The following is a 17,984-nucleotide window of genomic DNA, read 5'->3' on the forward strand; positions in this document are numbered from 1 at the left end:
GTGGAGGGGTGGACGGGTAGAGGGATGGGTGAGTTCCAGCTACAGGAACCCGGACATTTAAAGAGATTTAATAACCTCATCACTGACAAGGTGCCTTAACCACTTGCTACAAAGAAAACACCTCAAGGACCAGATAGAAGCACAGGTTTTGGGGTCGCTCTCATGTAAATTCTGATGCTAGTTCATGGCCTAGTGATCCCAGTTTCAAAAAAAAAAAAAAAAAAAGCCTAGAACATCAATGCACAGCAAGATTTAAGAATCGTTACATGCTAATTATAACCTCTATAAGGTATGTTTAAAAAAAAATCATTACTGCCATAATTAGAATTTTTACCAGAAAAGCCACATTTCTAGATTTCCTATTTGAAAAGACACCTAATAACACCTTGGTACGTCAGTGCCGTGCACTGGGAGGAGTCTTCCGAGGTCTCTAAATAATGGAAGTGCATGCCTGGAAACCATACACCGGGCCTGGTTTAGTGCGCTGCGGGAGGCCCCAGTCCCATGACACTGCTGCCCTTCTGGGCAGGAACCTGCCCGCGCCAGCACTGCCGGGCAATGAGGGTCCCCAAGTATGGGCTCACACTCCACTATGTTTGGGGACAGAAAGGGGCTGAGCACCCCAAACACAGGGGGTCTCTGCCCGCCGTTATTTCCAAGAGCCATTCGACCACTCCCTGGTCGTGCAGGCTCTCTGTCCTTGGAATCACCAAGTCCCTGTTTTTACTGCTTGGGGGCCCCCAGACCTGAGTGCTCCCTGGATGGCCTCTGCTCCTCCAGGCCCCCCAGGTGCTGCAAAGAGCGCACAGCCCCCCACCCCCACCCCCGCCGAGGGCATCAGCCTTCCAGATGCTTGGCTCCAGTACCAGATGGCCTGGGGAGCCCTGCCCAGGAAGGGCTGCGTCAGGATGGCTGTGCCTGCATGAGCCTACAGCTCATGCACCCAGGGGCCCGTGGCCCGTGTCCTGTCAGCACCGCCCACCTGCTCCCATGGAGTGCAGTGAGGAGCTGGGAAGGCCCAGCACCCTCCCCCACCCCCCCCACCCCTGTTTCCATTTCCCTGGGACAGGAGGTGGTGCTGGGCCCAGGGGGACCTGCCCCTGGGACCCCCTCCCATGCTTGCCGGCGCTTACCACCACCTCTTCGCACCCTTACATGCTCACCAACACCCTCAATACACAACTGCAACCAAAAGTTTAAAGCTATAATCTTTGTAAAAATCAAACAAGGAGTGAAAAACCCAGAAAAGGAAGTTCCCAGAGGAGGTCAGGGATCCTCAGAAGAGGCAGTGCGGGGGCTGCGGGTCCCAAGGCCCCCCCTCCCAAGGCACATCTCCCACAGCTGGACCTGCCAAGCTGCTGCACAGGTGCCCCAGCAGAAGTGGTCCACGGGGACCCAGGGGGCAGTGGGGGCCAGGCCTGCGGGGGGAGGCGAGTGCCCCAAGCGATCCGCAGGGTGGAGAGGGCTGAGGGGCACACAGGATCCGTCAGGAGCTACAGGGGAGTGAGTGCTCATCACCATCCCCCGTGATCCGTCTGAGAGTTGCCTCAACAGATGGCTCGCTTTAGCCACACGCACGGTACTTTGCCTGTATTATTCATACTTCTGCACATGTACATGACACGTCTCCATGTGCCTCCACATGCATGAGACACACGTGTACAAGCACACATGTCGGGACGGGGCCATGACACACCTGCGGAGGTAGACCTGTTCGACCAGCGCAGGGAGCGAGTCGGTGAGTGCGCACTGTACCCATCTGCGCACAACGACCATCACCGTCAAATGACTGACAGAGTTCGTTTTGCACGCTTAGGTGGGCACAATCTTCACACTTAGACTTCAACCCATAAATGTACTGTGTCACACAATCACACAGTGTAAAGAGTGGGGGGCCCCCGTCCACCCCAGCTTCTGGTTCACCGCCGGCGGTGGACTCCGCCTCCCCCTGTGCTGTGGCACCCAGGACACGCGCTGCCCAAGCACCTGCACAGGCTGCACACACCCTCTGGCCATCTCCAGCTCCACCTATGCATCCATGACCCCGGGTCGTTGCTGCCCCCTCCCCCCGGTTCCATGTCCGCACCCCACGCACCCATCACCCCCCTGCTGGCCCCTCGTTGATCCAGGTGGGCACTTTCTGGGGCCCCCGAGAAAGGAGCAGGGTGCCACCTCCCGCATCTCAGCTCTGCCTAGGCTCTGGGGGTGGACATGCGAGACATGCCCCAAGAACCCTGTGCCACGGACACCAGGGGTGGTCCTTTCTCTGAGCGTGTCTCCAAGCAGCCATGAGGAAGCAAGGAAGCGAGTGGCCGACCTGTGGGCTCAGGCCTAACTGCCCCCCAGGCCCGAACTGGAGGTGGCGACGTCCTCACCACAGGGACAACCGGGCCAAACGCTCCCAGATGCATGAGGGCCCTGGGCCTGGCCCATGCTGGTGGGGAACATGGTCCGGGGCGGAGCACACAGAGAGACGCACATGACCTAGCCTCTCGCCAGCAGCAAGCTTCCCTCTCAGACAGAAATCACCTGTGGCATGAAAGCTCGCAGTCAAGGTTGACAGGAATGTCAGGCACCATCACAAGGGTTAGAGCGTGTCACAGGCCCTGCCTGCGAGGAGTCCAGGACGTCCCTGGGCCACCCCTGTGTCCCGGCCCAGTTGGTATCACAGGTGTCTACAACTTGTTTTAAGAGATGGGGCACCTGGCTTGCTCTGTCAGAAGAGCCTGCAGCTCTTGATCTCGGGGTCGGGAGTTTGAGCCCTGCGCTGGGAGTGGGAGCTGGTTGAAGAACTGATAATCAGGAGAGAGAGAGAGATAGCAAGAGCGTGAGAGAGAGGGAGAGCGCGAGCTGACCCCATGGGTCCAGTAACGATTGTTGGCAGGAAGGTAATCTCAAGATTTGGAAAACAAATCCTCGCAGAGTCAATGAGGTAGGTCTGGGGGCCTCTCCCCTTCCCCCGCCCCCCCGCCACGCTCCGGGTGCCCCGACCTGAGGCTGACTGCTCAGGGCGCTGAGGCTGGTGGGGGGGGGGCCTGGGGGACTGGCAGACTGAGGCAGGTCTGACCTGGGGTCTGGAAGAGGCAGGGTGCATGAGAAGAAGGGCTCTGACACCCAGAGGATCCTGACACGGCCCTGACATAAACCAGTCTGTCAATAATCACGATTCCAGGAGACAAGAAAAAAAAAACATAAAGCTTCTATTTAAAAACAAAAAACCCACCTAAAGCATGACTTTTCCTTAATTAAACAAATTACAAACTGAAAGCCTTAAATGCCTGAACTTCACTACAAACGACGGGGGCTGTCGAGTGATAAAGGTCCATGTTCTAGAACAAACACACGTGCACGGGGACATCCCAGCTCGGCCCTGGGCCTGGGCGCTATGGGAGGGGGCAGGGGGAGGGCTCCTTCCACTCCCCCCCCCCCCCCCGCAACTGGTTTGGTTTCATTAACCACCTAAACTGTTTTCAAATCCAAAACCTTTCACTATGGGAAGCACCACACTCACATGGAATGATTTGATTTCCGGTACCTTCCCTAACAGTCCTGAGATGCTCCGGCTGACTTCCGTCCTACCAGGAGCTGGAAAACACTCAGCGTCCATGAGGGTCACGCTCCTCGGGACGGCTGCTTGCCAGGCCGAGGGCTGAGGGCCGAGGACTGTCCCTGAGAGGCGAGTACAAGAGAAACTGCCCTGACCTCAGCGAGCATTACTCCAAAGGTTTCCTGCATGGACGATACTAAATCCTGTTCATCCCCCTGAAAACACAACCTGCATGTCTTGGTTCCCAGATGTCTACCCGGGCAAGGCGCCTGGGGCCACGAGGATGGGCACTTCGGGGACACAGGATGCAGGTAGCACCTAGGCCGCTACCCCTTGGCATCCCTTGGGCTAATTCACAGCACACTTGGCACAAGGGTTTCATCTCGTTCTCAGAAAATTTATTTCAGAACCAATTTTGTCATTTCTCATCAACTAGGAGAAGGTATACCCGCATCCTTTCTCCTGGCACTGACAGTGCCTGGGCCTCCCCACACTGTTCCACTCATACCAGCAGGTGCACCAGGTGAGCTCCCTTCGGGTCCACCCACTGAGCCGGTCCCACCCAGCCTCTCCTCTGGGGCACGTGCTGGCCTCGAACCACAGACACAAAGCTGGACATTGAAGCCCAGGAGCCACGACAGCCGGTCCATCCTTGCCGGGGGCACCGAGAGCCACCAGGCAGTGGGATGGTCATTTCCCAGGGAGTGGAAACAAAACAAAACCACAACTTGAAACACACTCCAGGCCTGGAGCTCGCTGCGGGCGCCGTATATGCGCAGCACCCAGGGGCGCTCAGTCCACGGGGCTGGGGCTGCCCATCGACCTGCGTTGGACAAGAAACCTGCGGCCTGAGAACGGCCCCTCTCGGCAGCACCCCCACTGCCCGGCCCACAAACAGGCACACCTACCTCTCGTAGGGCCCTGGGTCCAGCCTGGTGCCCTCGGGGTGTCCCCATGGCACCCACTCCCACCACCCCTGGGGGTGTCCCCACGGCCCCTGCACACGATTTGTCACCTCAGGCCGCCACCCTCATTTTTTTAAGGAATTAAACATCTGCGTGTCTTCAGCGACCGTGTCACTCAGACGAGGACACAGGACTAATGCGTCCTGGGACAATAACCGCCAGGTGGAACAGGCCTGGAACCCTGGGACAAACCGCAGAGGACGGAGGCCCCGCAGGCCGAGCGCGGCCCCTGAGCTCCTGCCCGGACACCCTGGTTCCCCTGTCACCGTCCCAGTGCTGAGCGTGGACAAAGTCCCTCCAGAGACGAGCCCTTTCTTGTGGCCCTGAGGTGCTGCCTGCGGCCCCGACGTCCAGCCCCGGCGTCCAGCTCCCACCTGAGGCCCCGCCAACTTCCTCCGAGTTGCCAGGGCGACGACAGCAGAGCAGACAGCCGAGCCAGGAGCCAGGAGCCGAGGAGCCGAGGAGCCGGAGCCCCAGCCTGTGGGAAGCGGGGCCACGCCCGCCTCCCGGCCACCACCGCAGGCGGCTATTTCCTGAGAGCCCCGGGACGGCTTCCGGGTGCCTGCTCGCGGCTCGGGGACGGGCCCACGGCCTTGGGGACACAAGGAGGCCGCGGGACCCCACACAACCTCGTGTCCAGCCCTGCGGCCGGCCAGTTGTGCGTGAAGCACGGTCAGCACCACGCCCGGCGGGCCCTCAGGGAAGAGGGACCTCCAGTCCCCAAGCGGGTGGGCGCTGCGGAGCCCGGGAGCTCGCAGGCTGTGGGCGGGGGTCGGTCCGCATCCCTGCGCCGCCACGTATGAGGCTGTTACCCTGCCTCCCGGCCCAACTCACAGGCACTCGGTCACTTGTTCATACCCAGGCTCGTTCCAGAAACAACGTGAAGCCCTTTCCATCCCCTGAAAGGCTGGAGAACCCAACTGATCACCTCATATCTAGTGACACGACGCGGTTACAAACACTACGAACACGAACAGGGGGCTTCGCTCCTCGTCAAAACCTGGCAGCAACCCCAGGTGCCCCCAGCAGATGGCAGGTCCATAAACCCGGTCTGTCTGCCCTGGAGACACAGTCAGCCCTCAGCAGGAAGCCCACGGGCCCTGAGGTGACGCGGAGGGATCCTGAGGGCACGTGGCCAAGAGGAAGGTGACCCTGACCCCAGGACGTTCTGGGAAAGGCAGAACTGTGGAGATGGTGCAGACCTGGGGTGGCTGGAGCTGGCAGGGTGAGGAGGACGGGGGGTGGGGGTCACGGAGGGTCCAGGGCAGCACGCAGACCCCGTGTGACCCAGGGACGGGCATGCGACCATACACGTGTGCAATCCCGCAGCATGCGCGGGCGGCCCTGGGCGAGCCCGAATGTGCACCATGGCCTGTGGGTGATAAAGACGAGTCGGGCAGGAACAGGTGCCTTACCCTGCGCAGGTGTTAGGGACAGGGCAGGGGGTCTCGGGGAGTTCGCCTATCTTCCTCTCGACTCTCTCGAGCCTAAAACCACTTCTCAAAGATAATCTTAATAAAACACGAATACCTCTCACAAAAATATGTTAAAAAAGGAATGTTTTCTAGCCACTTCTAGCACAAGACTCGGGAAAGAGCCCCCTCTCTGCTCATCCTCCTCCACGCTGCCAGTAGCCTCCCTTCCCCCCAAGCCTGGTACGGGCGGAGGCCCAGGTGCGCAGTCTGGAGGCCTTCCTGCAGGAGGCTGTCTGGGGCCGTGTGCCTATGGGGGCAGGGCTGGGGCACCAATGCAGCCCTCAGGACGTTACTGGAGCTGAATTCGGGGGGTACATGGCGGTGGTGAGGCCCTCCCGGATCTGGGCACCCCAGCCGCAGAAGCCCCTTCCAGCAGGGCAGCACCCAAGGACCGGAAATGGCCGAGGCCCCGAGCGTCCAGGACCGGCCTTCACGGCCGCGCGGCCCCCATGTTCGCCCCGTGCCTCTCCTCAAAGACCCGCTCATCGATGGAACCCGAGGGATGAGGATGTGAGGGCCGGCTCCCCAGCAGCACCACAGGTGGCCGGACCCAAGCGAGAGCCCAGAAGGCCTCAGAGAGCACTGCTCCCGACCCCTTCCAGCGATCACCGGGGCTCCCGCCAACCGCAGAGGCTGGGGACCCCCCCAGAAGACGAAGATGGGGTACAGAGAACAGAGTGCGGGCAGCCTCTGCCTGGTTGGAACGTTTATTTTTTAAAAATGAACAGGACGTTACAGTTTTTAAAAGAGGGGTGGTGAGTGACATGGAAAATATTATACAATCATCACAGACGCGGTCGCGTGCGTGCCAAGTGTGCTGCGGTCAGCTTCCTCCCTGCGCGCCACGTGGGCAGGACGGGGTGGGGGCCGGGCGCCCTGCAGCGGGGTCCCTGCCCCCCCCAGCCCGCCAGCCGGTGCCCCAGGAGCCATAGCCCCACGCGGGAGCACCCACTCCTGCGGGCTGAAGGTTTCCACAGTTGTTTGTTTAACGGAAACCTTTTTGCACAGAAGAGAAAATGAAAGAGAAGGCTGTGCGCCCCGAGGGCTACGTCTGGGAGTCTGGGAGGGGGTGGGCGGAGTGGAGGTCTGGGGGGGCCTGGCCCCTGCCCTCTGGCCACAGCCGGCTGAGCACCACCTGTCCCGCTGTGGCCGCCAAGTCCCAGGCCTTGGACACTCCTGTGGCCAGGCGTAAGCAGCACACTGCCACTCCAGCCCGCCCCTCCCCCCCCCCCCCCCCCCCCCCCGCCCTGCCACAGGGGGCGCTCCACACACCCCACCCCTGAGCCCTGGCCACCCCCACCCCTGCTCCCTACCCTGCACCCCTGTCAGCAGGGGCACTGCCCCCCTCTCCCCCGCCTCCACGCCAGCCCCTCTGACTTCACTCTGGTTCCTGCCCACCCCAGGCCCAGACCCCTTGCGCTCTTGAGGGTGGGCTGCATCCCTGATCCTATGCCCCAGGCCCCTGCACCCCAACCTAACACCCCCCACCCCTCTGCACCCTGACAACACACCTCTGAACCATACTCTTGGTCATGTATCCTCTGGGGCCCTGTACCCCATACCCTGTACCCCTGGAGCTCTACACCCCAGGCCTCTACATCCCCTGACTCTACCCCTGGGGCTCCTGCACCCCAATCCAACACTCCTCCTCTGTACCCCCCAACCCTGCACCTCAGAACTGTGCTCTTGGCCTTGTACCCCTCCCCGAGCCCCTGCACCCCCCCAGTCCTGTACCCCCGGGGTCCCTGCACACCCCCAGTCCTATACCACCAGGGCTCCTGCACCCCCCGAGTCCTGTACCACCAGGGCCCTTGCACCCCCCGAGTCCTGTACCCCCCCAGCCTGCATGCCCCCAGCCCTGCACCCCATACCCTGCACCCCTGGAGCCCTACACCCCAGGCCCCTGCATCCTTTGACCCTGCACCCCTGGGGGTTCCTGCACTCCAACCACCCTGCACCTCAGAACTGTGCTCTTGGCCCTGTACCACCCTCCCTGGGGTCCCTGCACCCCCCAATCCTGTACCCCAGAGTCCCTGCACCCCCCCAGTCCTGTCCCCGGGGCCCTGTGCCCCTCACCCTGCACACCCCCAGCCCTGCACCCCAACCCAACACGCCCCTGAAACCCCTGACCTGGGGGGCCCCTTTACCTGCCCCTTGCACCTCCGTGGCCCGCACCCCCGGAGCCCCGCATCCCGAGGGCCCTGCACCCCTCGCCGGCCCCTCCCGGCCCCAGGCCCCCCGCGGACCCACCTGGGGCAGCGGCGGTGCCCTCGTCGCTCTGGTTAAACTCGAAAAGGAAGTCGAAGTCGAACTCCTGGTCCTGCTCCAGCCCCGTCATGCTGGGATGGGCGGGGGGCTGGGGTCAGCGGAGGGGGCGGGGTGCAGGGCGCGGGGTCGAGGTCCGGCCGGGTCAGCCCGGGTCCTGGCCTAGTCCGGGGGCCGGGGCCGGGGCCGGGGCCGGGGTCGGGGTCGGGGCCCAGAGCGTGGCCCCGGCCGCGGGCACCTGTGGTTGCGCCGCCGCGGGCTCCGCTGCGCCGGGCGCCGGGCCGCGTCCCGGGGTAACGTGACTCCCGCCCCCGCCCCTCCCCCGCCCCCGCCCCCCCCCCCCAGTGTTTCCGGGTTGACATAAACAAGCCCTCGCCGGCCGCGGCTTCCGAGTTTTAAATAAACTCCCCGGGCAGCCCGGGCGCACGCGGCCCTCCCGTGTCCCCCGCTCCCCGCCCGCGCCCGGGGGTCCTGTGCGCGCCGCGGCCTGGGGAGAGGGTGGGGCCCGCGTGCGCCCCGCGGTCGGCGGAGAGGGTGGGGGACCCTGTGCGCCCCGGTCGGGGAGGGGGCGGGGGCGGGGCGGGGCGGGGTCCGCGTGCACCCAGGCTGCCGGGGGAGGCGGGGGCGGGCCAAGAGCCCGCGGCGGGGACCCTCGCTGGCCCTGCGGCCCGGGACACCATGCGGCGCAAAGACCACGACAAGGTCCCAGAGAGTCGGCCCACTGAGTTTCTGTAAAAGTTCTTTAAAAAGCTCCCAAACCGAGAGCCTCCCTGGGGTAAGGATGTAGCGTCTGGGTCCCTGCCGGAGTCTACAACATGCACGACCGCCCAAGGCGGTGCGCCCAGCCCAAGGCCGACTGGCAGTGCAGGGACAGCAGGGCCTGCTTCCCTGGCTGCTCTGCTCCCGCCGCCCCGCCGGAAGGCCACTTTCCTCCCTGTCGCTGGGAAAGTGCAGCCCCCCTATCCTGAGTGCTCCCCCCTGCTCTGACTGCCCATAGTGACCAGCTGACCGCAGCCCCTTTGTGCTCTACCGTCTTCCCTACAGGCCAGCAGCCACCTGCCGCCATTTCTCCTCCGTGGTACCTCTGCTCACTCATCCTGCTCCCTGGAGTCCACCCAGAGCTGCACAGCTGAGAGCAGGGGGCTCTGGATCCCAGGCTGGGCTGCCGGGCAGTGTGGCCACCGCACATGGAAGGCAAGAGACATGTGGGCACTGTGTGTCCTCTCTCCCAGCTGTCTGCTCTGACTGTCCCCGTGTGTGGACCTGCAGGGGACTTCATGGGACTCTGAGATCCACCCGTGGAGGGAACTCCCATGGAGAGAAGGGAGTGCCCTGAGCTGGTGTCTGCAAGTCTGCCGCTTACCACCACTGCCCTCTCTGCCCTGCAGGCCCTCTGGCCCCACAGGCGCTGCTTCCCCCTCCTCAAGCAAATAACCTGCAAGTCACGTGCCTCCACCCCAGGCTTGTCTCCCCTGCCCCTTTTCAGATGGCTGGTTTTCTCCAGTGATAAACTATGGTTCACTTTGGCCTGATTTAGTTTCTAATAATAGTCCTCACTTTGACATGGATGTTGGAGGGTTGTTGTGTTTTAACTTAGCTTTTTTTGCTGACCTTTGGGCAAACGAAGTCTGCTTCTATTGAGAAGCAACATTTCATTTTCTTTTTCCAGTTGTTTTCCCCGCTGCCACCTCTCATCCCCACCAAAAATTTATATGGGCCCTCAGGTAGTTTAGTCGCCAGCTTTTCGTTTGAGGGTTCGAGAGAGCGGGTGTGCACTTCCGCATGCAGGTGTCCACTTAGTTCCCACCTGGCCGGGGCGGGACGGGGACGAGGCCCAGGCCCGCTCTGTCCCCCACCTACTTTCAGATCCCTCAGCACAGGAGCCAGATGGCCAGGCCAGTTTTATAAAAGCTCCTCTTACCCCCCACCCCCACCCCACCCCGTGCCTTTCAACTGGTAAATGGTTCAGAGCTATTTGCCAATTCAGCAGACACTCCTGTCCTGATGGAAATGTTTAGCTTGGCGCTTCCTCCTAGCGGCTGCGGGTGTTCACGGTGCACAGGGCTCCAACCCAGGGTGTGATAAAGCAGGGCCTCTTCTAATCTGGATTAGGGAACAAGGCTACGAAGTTAAGTGTTGGGAGAACAGAGTGAGCTTTGTTCTGCTCTGGAGAGCCCGCGGGCCTTCTGTGTGGAGCAACCCTGGAGTGGGTGGCTGGGTGGCTATGATTGAGGCCTTGCATTTCTCTGCATTCTCCACGCGGAAAAACAGGCACAGAGCCTTCAGAAACAACAGTGGCTAATGAGCTTCAACCCAGATGCTCATTAAACCACAGGGAAGTGCCGGGGAATCTCGCAGACTCTCACGCGGGCAGCTGATGCCTTAGTCAGGCCTCAGGGAGAGGACACATCATGTCCCCCGACACCCAGTGAGGCAGGCGCTGACCTGCAGGAGGCCGTGTCTCCCATCCCCTCAGCCTGGCTGCGCCAAGAGCTCCATCACACTCTCTGGCTGCCTAGTGGCAGCCTTCTGTGAAATACCCCCCAGTCACCTCGTAGTCTCCAGGCACCACTGCACCTGGCCTGCTCCCTCTTCCCAGAGGCCCTTTCCAACGCACTCTCACCAGGAGGAAGCAGGAAGAATCAGCACCAGCCCAGAGATGGGGTTTCTACTTGTAAAAAAAAGATTGTTCCGGGATGGACCACTGACTCTTCAAGTAGACATTTGAGCTTTGAAAGACCCGCATTTTTTTAAAGGCAGTGTTAAAAAAAAAATACATGTGCACAGACTTTGAAAAAGGTGCCCAAGAAGTTAAGACCAAACCCTTGGCGCACTTTTAAAAAATTGCTCTAACAGCAGGAACTTGTCCCATAAATACTCCCTGATGCTTATGTTGAAATATTTCCTGAACTGGGATGAGATGGAGAAACATACCTCCTCCCTCACTGATACAAAACACAGAGGAAATGGCTGAGCACCCTCTATCAAGGGTACTGCCTGGGGCTCATCTGGGTCACCAACAAGTACCTCCCCAAAGCTGCCAGTCCTTGGAGGATGCGGCTCTGTGGCCATGGGCCCACTAAGGGGATGGTGCCACCGGGGACGGTGCTGGAAGGACGTCTGCCCTTATAAAAAGAGGAATCCCCACTACACGCTGGCATCTTTGCCAACTTTGCTAAAATAATTTAAAAAAATACTTGGGAGCTGATGAGGTGTTTGGGAAGTTGTCTCCCCATTTCCCGGGCACATCTGCTGTTCTGATCCCTACTCAGGGTGCTGGTGGCCCCTGCTGGAGCCTGTCCTCAGACACCTGCAGGAGCACCCCCGTCAGGAGCTCCAGGCCGCAGGGCCAGGTGCTGGCTCCTGTAGGGCGGAGGGCAGGCGTGCGGGGCCGTTGGCCAGACTCGGAGGCAGGAGTGTTTTCGGGACATACACTTAGGCACCTTTGGGACCACAAACAAGCGGCTTGAAACTCGAGGGTCCCTTTCACACTGTCCTGAGCCACTTTCTACAGCTGAACTCAACTCCCGGCTGCAAGATTGCAAAATGGATTGAATTAGGGGCTGTGTCCACACTGTGCATCCGATGCCCCAGAGTTCTGCCGGCCGAGCTACCAGCATGACGGCGCCGGGGTGGGGGTGGGGTGGGGGCGGGGGCGGGGAAGGGCGCAGACCCCACCTCACGTCCTGGGCTGGTCTCCTAAGCCGCCTGGTGGCCTTGCCCCACTGGGGAAGAAACCGGCCACCTCCGTTCCCAAAGAGCCCACCGACACCGTGGAGCGAGCCCTACCCTCACCCGGTCCCGGCCGCCCGCGCCTGAGCTGAGCCTGTGCCACGGTCCGCCGCCGGGCTGCGCGCAGCGCTGGGGAGAGGAGACACCTATTGGCAGGAGGGAGCGCTGGGAACCGGGGCTGCTCCGGGGAACACCAGGGGGACCCCGCTCCCCGGTTGGTGCCGCGCGCGCCCCTCGCCACGGCGGACCCCTCCCGGCGGCGGACCCCGGCCGGGCCCGCTCGCCCCCCCCCCCCGCCCCGGCCCGGCACCCGCGGGGGCCCGGGTAGGGGCGACCCGCCGGCTTACCTTCCTCCGCCGACTTCATGCTGCCGCCGGAGGGCGGCGCGGGCCCCAAACTTTCTCCGCTCCCGCAGACTGCAGCCGGAGGCCCGAGTGGAAACTTGGAAAGGACTGGAAAACTGGTACTTGGCATCCACGCGGCGGCGGCGGCGGCGGGGGGCGGGAGCGCAGGAGAGCGGGAGCGCGGGAGAGCGGGAGAGCGGGAGAGCGGGCGCTCGGCGCCGCCGCCCCGGCCGGCTCTCCCGGGAACGCAGACCTCTGCCCCGGCGGACGCGCGCCCGGCCCGGCTCAGCACCGCGCGCCCCGGAGAAGTGTCATCCAGGGGGGCGTGCGCGCGGGTGGCCCGGCTGCGCCTGGGGCCCGGGCTTGCTGGCGGGTGGCGGGGCTCGGAAGGGTGCGCTCCCGCGCCCCGGTGCCCTCGCCCGGCCGCGGGATCCGGCGCGGCGACTGTGCCGGCGAGTTTGGAGTCCTCCAAGTCTCGCTCTGACGCAGGGCCGCGCTCTGCCTCCTGCCTTTTTAAAGCTGGAAAACACCTCCCCGCCTCCCCGCCGGCCCGGCCGCTCCCGCGCCCCCTCCCTGCCGTGACATCACGCCCCCGCCCGAGCCAGCGCAGGGCCCGGAGGAAAAGTCTCCGAGCGCCGGCCCTCCCCGCTCCAGGCCGCTGCTCGCCCCGCTCCAGGCCGCTGGGCGCACGGGGGGCGGGCTGGGGGCGCACGGGGGGCGGCGGGGGCGCACGCGGAGCGCGGGGGCGCGCGGGGGGGCGGGCGCGGGCGCGCAGGGCAGGGGCGCGCGGGGTGCGACCCGGGCGCAGAGGGAGCGCGGGCCGGCCGGGACGCCGGGGTCCGCCGCGTCCTCAGGGAGTCACACTCGGCTGGGGGGAGGGGCCGGGAGCCGGAGACGAGGGCCGCCGAGGAGCCCCGCATGCTGAAGTCATTATGTAAAATCGCAGGCTTCCCCCGCTGTGGAAATTTGGAAAAGCGCTTCCACTGGCAGGCCCGAGAAAGGAAATTCCCATCCCGCTAAATTACTAACAGATTGCACGGCAGTCCCGGGACGTGGACTTATTGTCATTCTTACTCCGTAAATACCGGAGCGCCCCAGCCTGCCTGTTGCCTGCGCTCGCGGGGGGGGTCGGGGAGGAGCAGGGGCGCAGCCGCCGCCGGCCGGGAAGGCGGGGGGGGGGGGGCGACTCTGGGGTTTCCAGGCGGCGGGGGAGGGGTTTCGGGAAAGCCTCCCCAGCGCCCGCCGGTTCACTTTACACTCTCCCCGCCAACCCGCCTGCGTCTCGTCTGCGCAGCTCGGCGGCCAGGACCCGACCACGTTTTCGTGGTGGCCTCGGGTGAGGGGCCGGAGCGTCAGGGCGGCTCAAGTGTCTGCGGTGCAAAAGTCATCAATCTATTGCGGTTTCAAATAACCCCAAAAGCGAAGTTGTGTCTGTCGCGGGTACCCGAGAGCCTGCAGGACGCCGGTGGATGCCCCGGATGCCCCCACGGCCCGGGGCCCGGGCCCGGGGCGGGGGGTAACATTTGACCCGTCGGCTGAGGCGCGCTGGCGAATCGGAACCACATTAATAATAGGACGGAGCCCAGCGGAAGCGGTGCCCGCGTCACCAGCGCCGGCTACGCGGGTATCCAGCGCGCCAGGGACAGAACTGAAATCCGTCTTTCCACCCACGTCTTGGGCTGGGCGGCGTGGAGGGGCGGGGCCGCCGCGCGCCGCGGGTGTCTGGGTGGCGGTCAGGTGTCCCCACCTGTAGATCCGCTCCCGCGGGTGAACTGGGCCCAGGGAGAGGGTGACCCGGGGGGATACCAAAGCTGGGGGGACCCCACGAGGATGCTGAACCTGGGAAGACCCCAGGAGGATGCCTGAGACCGGGGGAATCCCATCAGGATGCCTGAGGACAAGGGGACCCCACGAGGATGCTGAAGCCGGGGGACCCCACGAGGATGCCCGAGGCCGGGGGGAACCCTATCAGGATGCCCCAGGCGGGCCCCGCCCTCCAGACGCAGAGGCTGGGGCGGGGGGGGGAGCGCGTCCCGCGTCGGAGGCCGCCAGGGGGCGCCAGGCCCGCCCCGCCCTCGCCCCGCCCTCCCCCAGGTGGTGCGGCGGGAGCTGCTAGCGGCGCACCTGGGGCGGGGGCAGGAAGGTCTGGCGGTTGTAGGAAGATGAGCGGACCCCCTTGCCCGCCTGTCCGCCCCTCACTCATTCTCACGCGCGCCCGGCCGGACCTCCTGAACCTGGAGCCCAGCCCGCCTGACCCAGGGGCTCCTCCGGCCCCTCCTCCCCCGTCTCCTAAGTCTCCCCCTCCCTCCTCCTGTTCTGCTACCCTCCTCTCCTCCTCCTCGGCTCCCCTCCCCTCCCTCCTCGCCTCCTCTTCCTCCCCGCCCCCCTCTTCCTCGTCTCCCCCCATCCCCCTCCCCGTCCCGAAGCGCTCCCTCCTGTCTGGTCTCAATGCCCTCCTTCTTCCCCGCCCGGTGACGGAATCCCCTTCTGTTTCCCTGTGTTTAATGCCGTTGCCGGGCCCACGGTGGCGGCGTGCCAGGGCGCAGGGAGTTCCGGAGGCAGCGGCGGCTCCAAGGCCCGCGCGCCCCCGTGTAGGCCTGGGGCGCTCCTGCGGCCACCGCGGGCCCCTGTCCGGCCCGGGCCGCGGCCCCTGCGCCCCTTCCGCCCCTCGCGCCCTCAGCCTCCTCTGGGCCGTGTTTATAGCTGCTGCCCGAGAGACGCTACCCGGGTTTTATTTTAAGGGCTGGTGATGACTAACGAAGTTAAAAGGAGCTTAGGACAGAAAACAAGACTATTTTTAGGTGACTGTTGTTTCTGCGGATTATTGGGGCGAATACACCCAGAGGAGCTCACCATTCTCCAAGGCCCTTTGGCCGCTGGACCCTCGCTCCCGGAGCGCCCTGGACGTCCACCCACTCAGGCTCCTCTCCAGACGGGGATCCCGCAGCCTGGGCTCTGTGTCCAAGTTCCAGTGCTGTGGGCCGTTGGGGACCGGAGCTCAGGCCCTGTGCTGTGGGTCAGGGGGCCCCCGGAGCTCAGGCCCTGTTGGAGTGCTCCCTGCCCACCCTGGGGGACCCTTGGGGTCAGGAGAGCCTCCCAGAGCTCAGGCCCTGCAGGAGTGAGCCCCATCTGCCCTGGGATGGGGTAGCTGGGATGTTCCATCCTCTGGAGCATCTGGGGCACTGCTGCAGGGTAGAGGCTCCTGGGCAACTGTCTCACTCCCCACTTTGCTCCTATTACTCAGCTGGGCAACCAGGTGCCACTTCTTGCCCCTCAGTTTCACCCCAGACATCTGCGAGTCAAGTGTGAGTGCTCCATTCTTGCCGGATGCATATGGGAAGCCATCCCAGGGGCCACTGAACCCCCTCCTGAAGGAACACTGAGCCTCCAGCTGCTCCCCAGGGGCAGATGTGCGAGCTTCCTGGCAGGTGAAGGTTCTAACCCACAGGGAGGAGGCACCCAGGCAGGTGTGTTGGGGAAACTGACCCCTAGCCCGAGCGCGGAGATCGGCGTTATTAAGGAATCAGAACCACGGAGGGGTTCTGGACTTTTAAGTAAACTGCTGAGATTTTTTAAAACGCCAGTGTGGCGACATCTCAGAGCTCCCTGGAGCTGAGAAAGGCATTCCCTTTGATTACACACCTGTGTCAGGTATTCTTAGAGACCCATGAACTTGGGGTCTGAGAGTCTACCCTGCACATTGACTTACAGACTTATCTCTTCAATCCCCCCTTTCCCTAGGACACAGCAGAGGCCTTGTCTCATCAGCTGCCCCGCCGGAACTCGGCCTGGGCACCCAGTCAGCACCAGTACCAGGTCTAAAGCCCCCATCATCAGTGAGTCAGGCCACTTCCTGCACTGGGCCCTTGCAGAGACATCACGGACAAAGGCAGACTGCTCGGCGTGGCACCTGAGGGTCTTTGCCATCTGTGTGCCCCCCACCCCGCCCCACCGGCCTAGGAAGCCAGGCTCTGTCCCGGGTCCCACCTCCTAGGATGGAGCCCTCCCTCCCCACCTGCATGTGGCCAAGTCCAGAGCCTCCTCCCCTCCCCTGCCCAGGTCCTGGTCCCGGAGCCTACTGTGCCTACTGTGATGGCCTCAGCTGCCGGTTGGCTTCTAGCCCGGAGAACATTCCATCGCCTTGGAAAGGACACGGATCTGCTCTGCCTGTGGAGTGCCCGCGCACGGCGCCAGGTCTGGCTGGTTTGCGCACAGCCGCGTGGAGAGTGGGGTCTCGTGTCTCCAGCTACTGCCGCTCCACTCTCCGTTTTCTTTTCCTCAGCTTTGTTTCCCATATTTCCGAGCTCTGTTGCATCTTCCTCATGGATTCCCTTTTCTCATTAGCAAACACCCCTCTTCATCTCTAATTACACTTTTTGGGGGTAAAAATCCATCTTGTCTGACATCAGTACAAGCCTCTCCAGCTCCCGTCTGGCTGCGCTTTGTACAATTCATCGCTTTCCACCCCGTTAGTCCATCTGCTCCTTGAACCCACAGAGCGTCTCCTGTTGGATTGTGGGGCTTTCGTTTGTTGGCTTGGCTTTTGCCCACTTGACAATGTGCCTTTTGATCGGCTCCTTCGATTGATCTACATTTAATGTCATCATTGGTAGAGTTGGATTCACACCTGCTGCATTTTACTCTTTTGTTTTCTGCTTTTCTCCTGTCTTTCTGGTCCTTCTGTTCTCCCTTCATCTTTTTTTTTTTTTTTTTGTAAATGGTAAGGGCCTACTTCTTTAAAAGATTCATTTATTTATTATTTGAGAGAGATAAAGAGAGGAGGAGAGAGAGTTTGAGCACATGCGTTCAGGGGGAGGAGGGATAGAGGGGGAGCATCCTAAGCAGACCCCCGCTGAGCAGGGAGCCCCACTCAGGGCTGATCCCAGGACCCTGAGATCACAACCTGAGCCCAAGTCATGAGTCTGATGCTCAGTGCACTGAGCCCCCGGGTGCCTGTGACTCTTCTGATGTAGCGTTTTAATCGCGGTCAACTTGAGATTTACAGCAGCTTCACCCCAGTGATGGGCGTGAACACCAGTCCTGGGGGGTTATTCCCTTTCCGTTTCTTACGAGACTGTCACATACGCTATAAGTCCTAATGCCACGAACCCAACGACACCCTGTAATATCATCACTTTGCCATCGGGATGCATTTCCTTACTTCTGTCGTGTCGTTATTGGCGAACATGTGATGCGTATTCACATTTCTCTTAATCACGGGCCTGGCGTTATGTTGCAGACACATTGTTTTATACAGTTGCTTTTTAAATTGGTTATAGAAGAAAGGAGAAGCATTCCACGTGTGTGTCAAAGGACGTGATCCCCTTTATGGGCAGCCCATGTCGTGGTGGGACCCTGGCGTCCATGTGGGTCGTTTGCTTTCAGCCTGCGGAGCATCGTCTAGCGGGTCTGTTCTGCGGTGCTGGGACAGACCCCGTTCCCCCCATTTCTGACGACGGGTTTGTCGCTGAGAGCATTCTGGGTTGGTGGGTGCATTCTCCCCTTGAGCACCTGGAACGCGCCGCCTGCGGCACTATCTCCGCCGAGAGGTCCCACCCGCCACGTGTCCCGGATAACTGTGACATCCACAGCCCTGGATGCCCACCCACAGCCGGCGCTCCTGGTTCCTCCAAGCCCCCATATCTGCCCTTGCTCT

General features: G+C 62.4%; 1 protein-coding gene across 9 annotated transcripts in view; it reads right to left on the reverse strand.

The window, feature by feature from the left end:
- NFATC1 (nuclear factor of activated T cells 1) overlaps positions 1–12,700 on the reverse strand; it is a 95,109-nt gene extending 82,409 nt beyond the window's left edge. The window contains exon 1 of one of the 9 annotated variants that reach the window (XM_077873011.1): positions 12,332–12,700. In XM_077873011.1, the coding sequence (XP_077729137.1) occupies positions 12,332–12,458 (127 nt within the window). In that variant the 5' untranslated portion in view covers positions 12,459–12,700. Of the gene's footprint in view, positions 1–8,237; positions 8,446–12,331 lie in introns of those variants that run through there. The other 8 variants (XM_077873306.1, XM_077873164.1, XM_077873626.1 and 5 more) reach the window with 8 other exon arrangements.
- Positions 12,701–17,984: the final 5,284 nt, after the last annotated feature.

Source organism: Canis aureus, chromosome 1, assembly GCF_053574225.1.
Source record: "Canis aureus isolate CA01 chromosome 1, VMU_Caureus_v.1.0, whole genome shotgun sequence".
NCBI classification, from domain to species: Eukaryota; Metazoa; Chordata; class Mammalia; order Carnivora; family Canidae; genus Canis; species Canis aureus.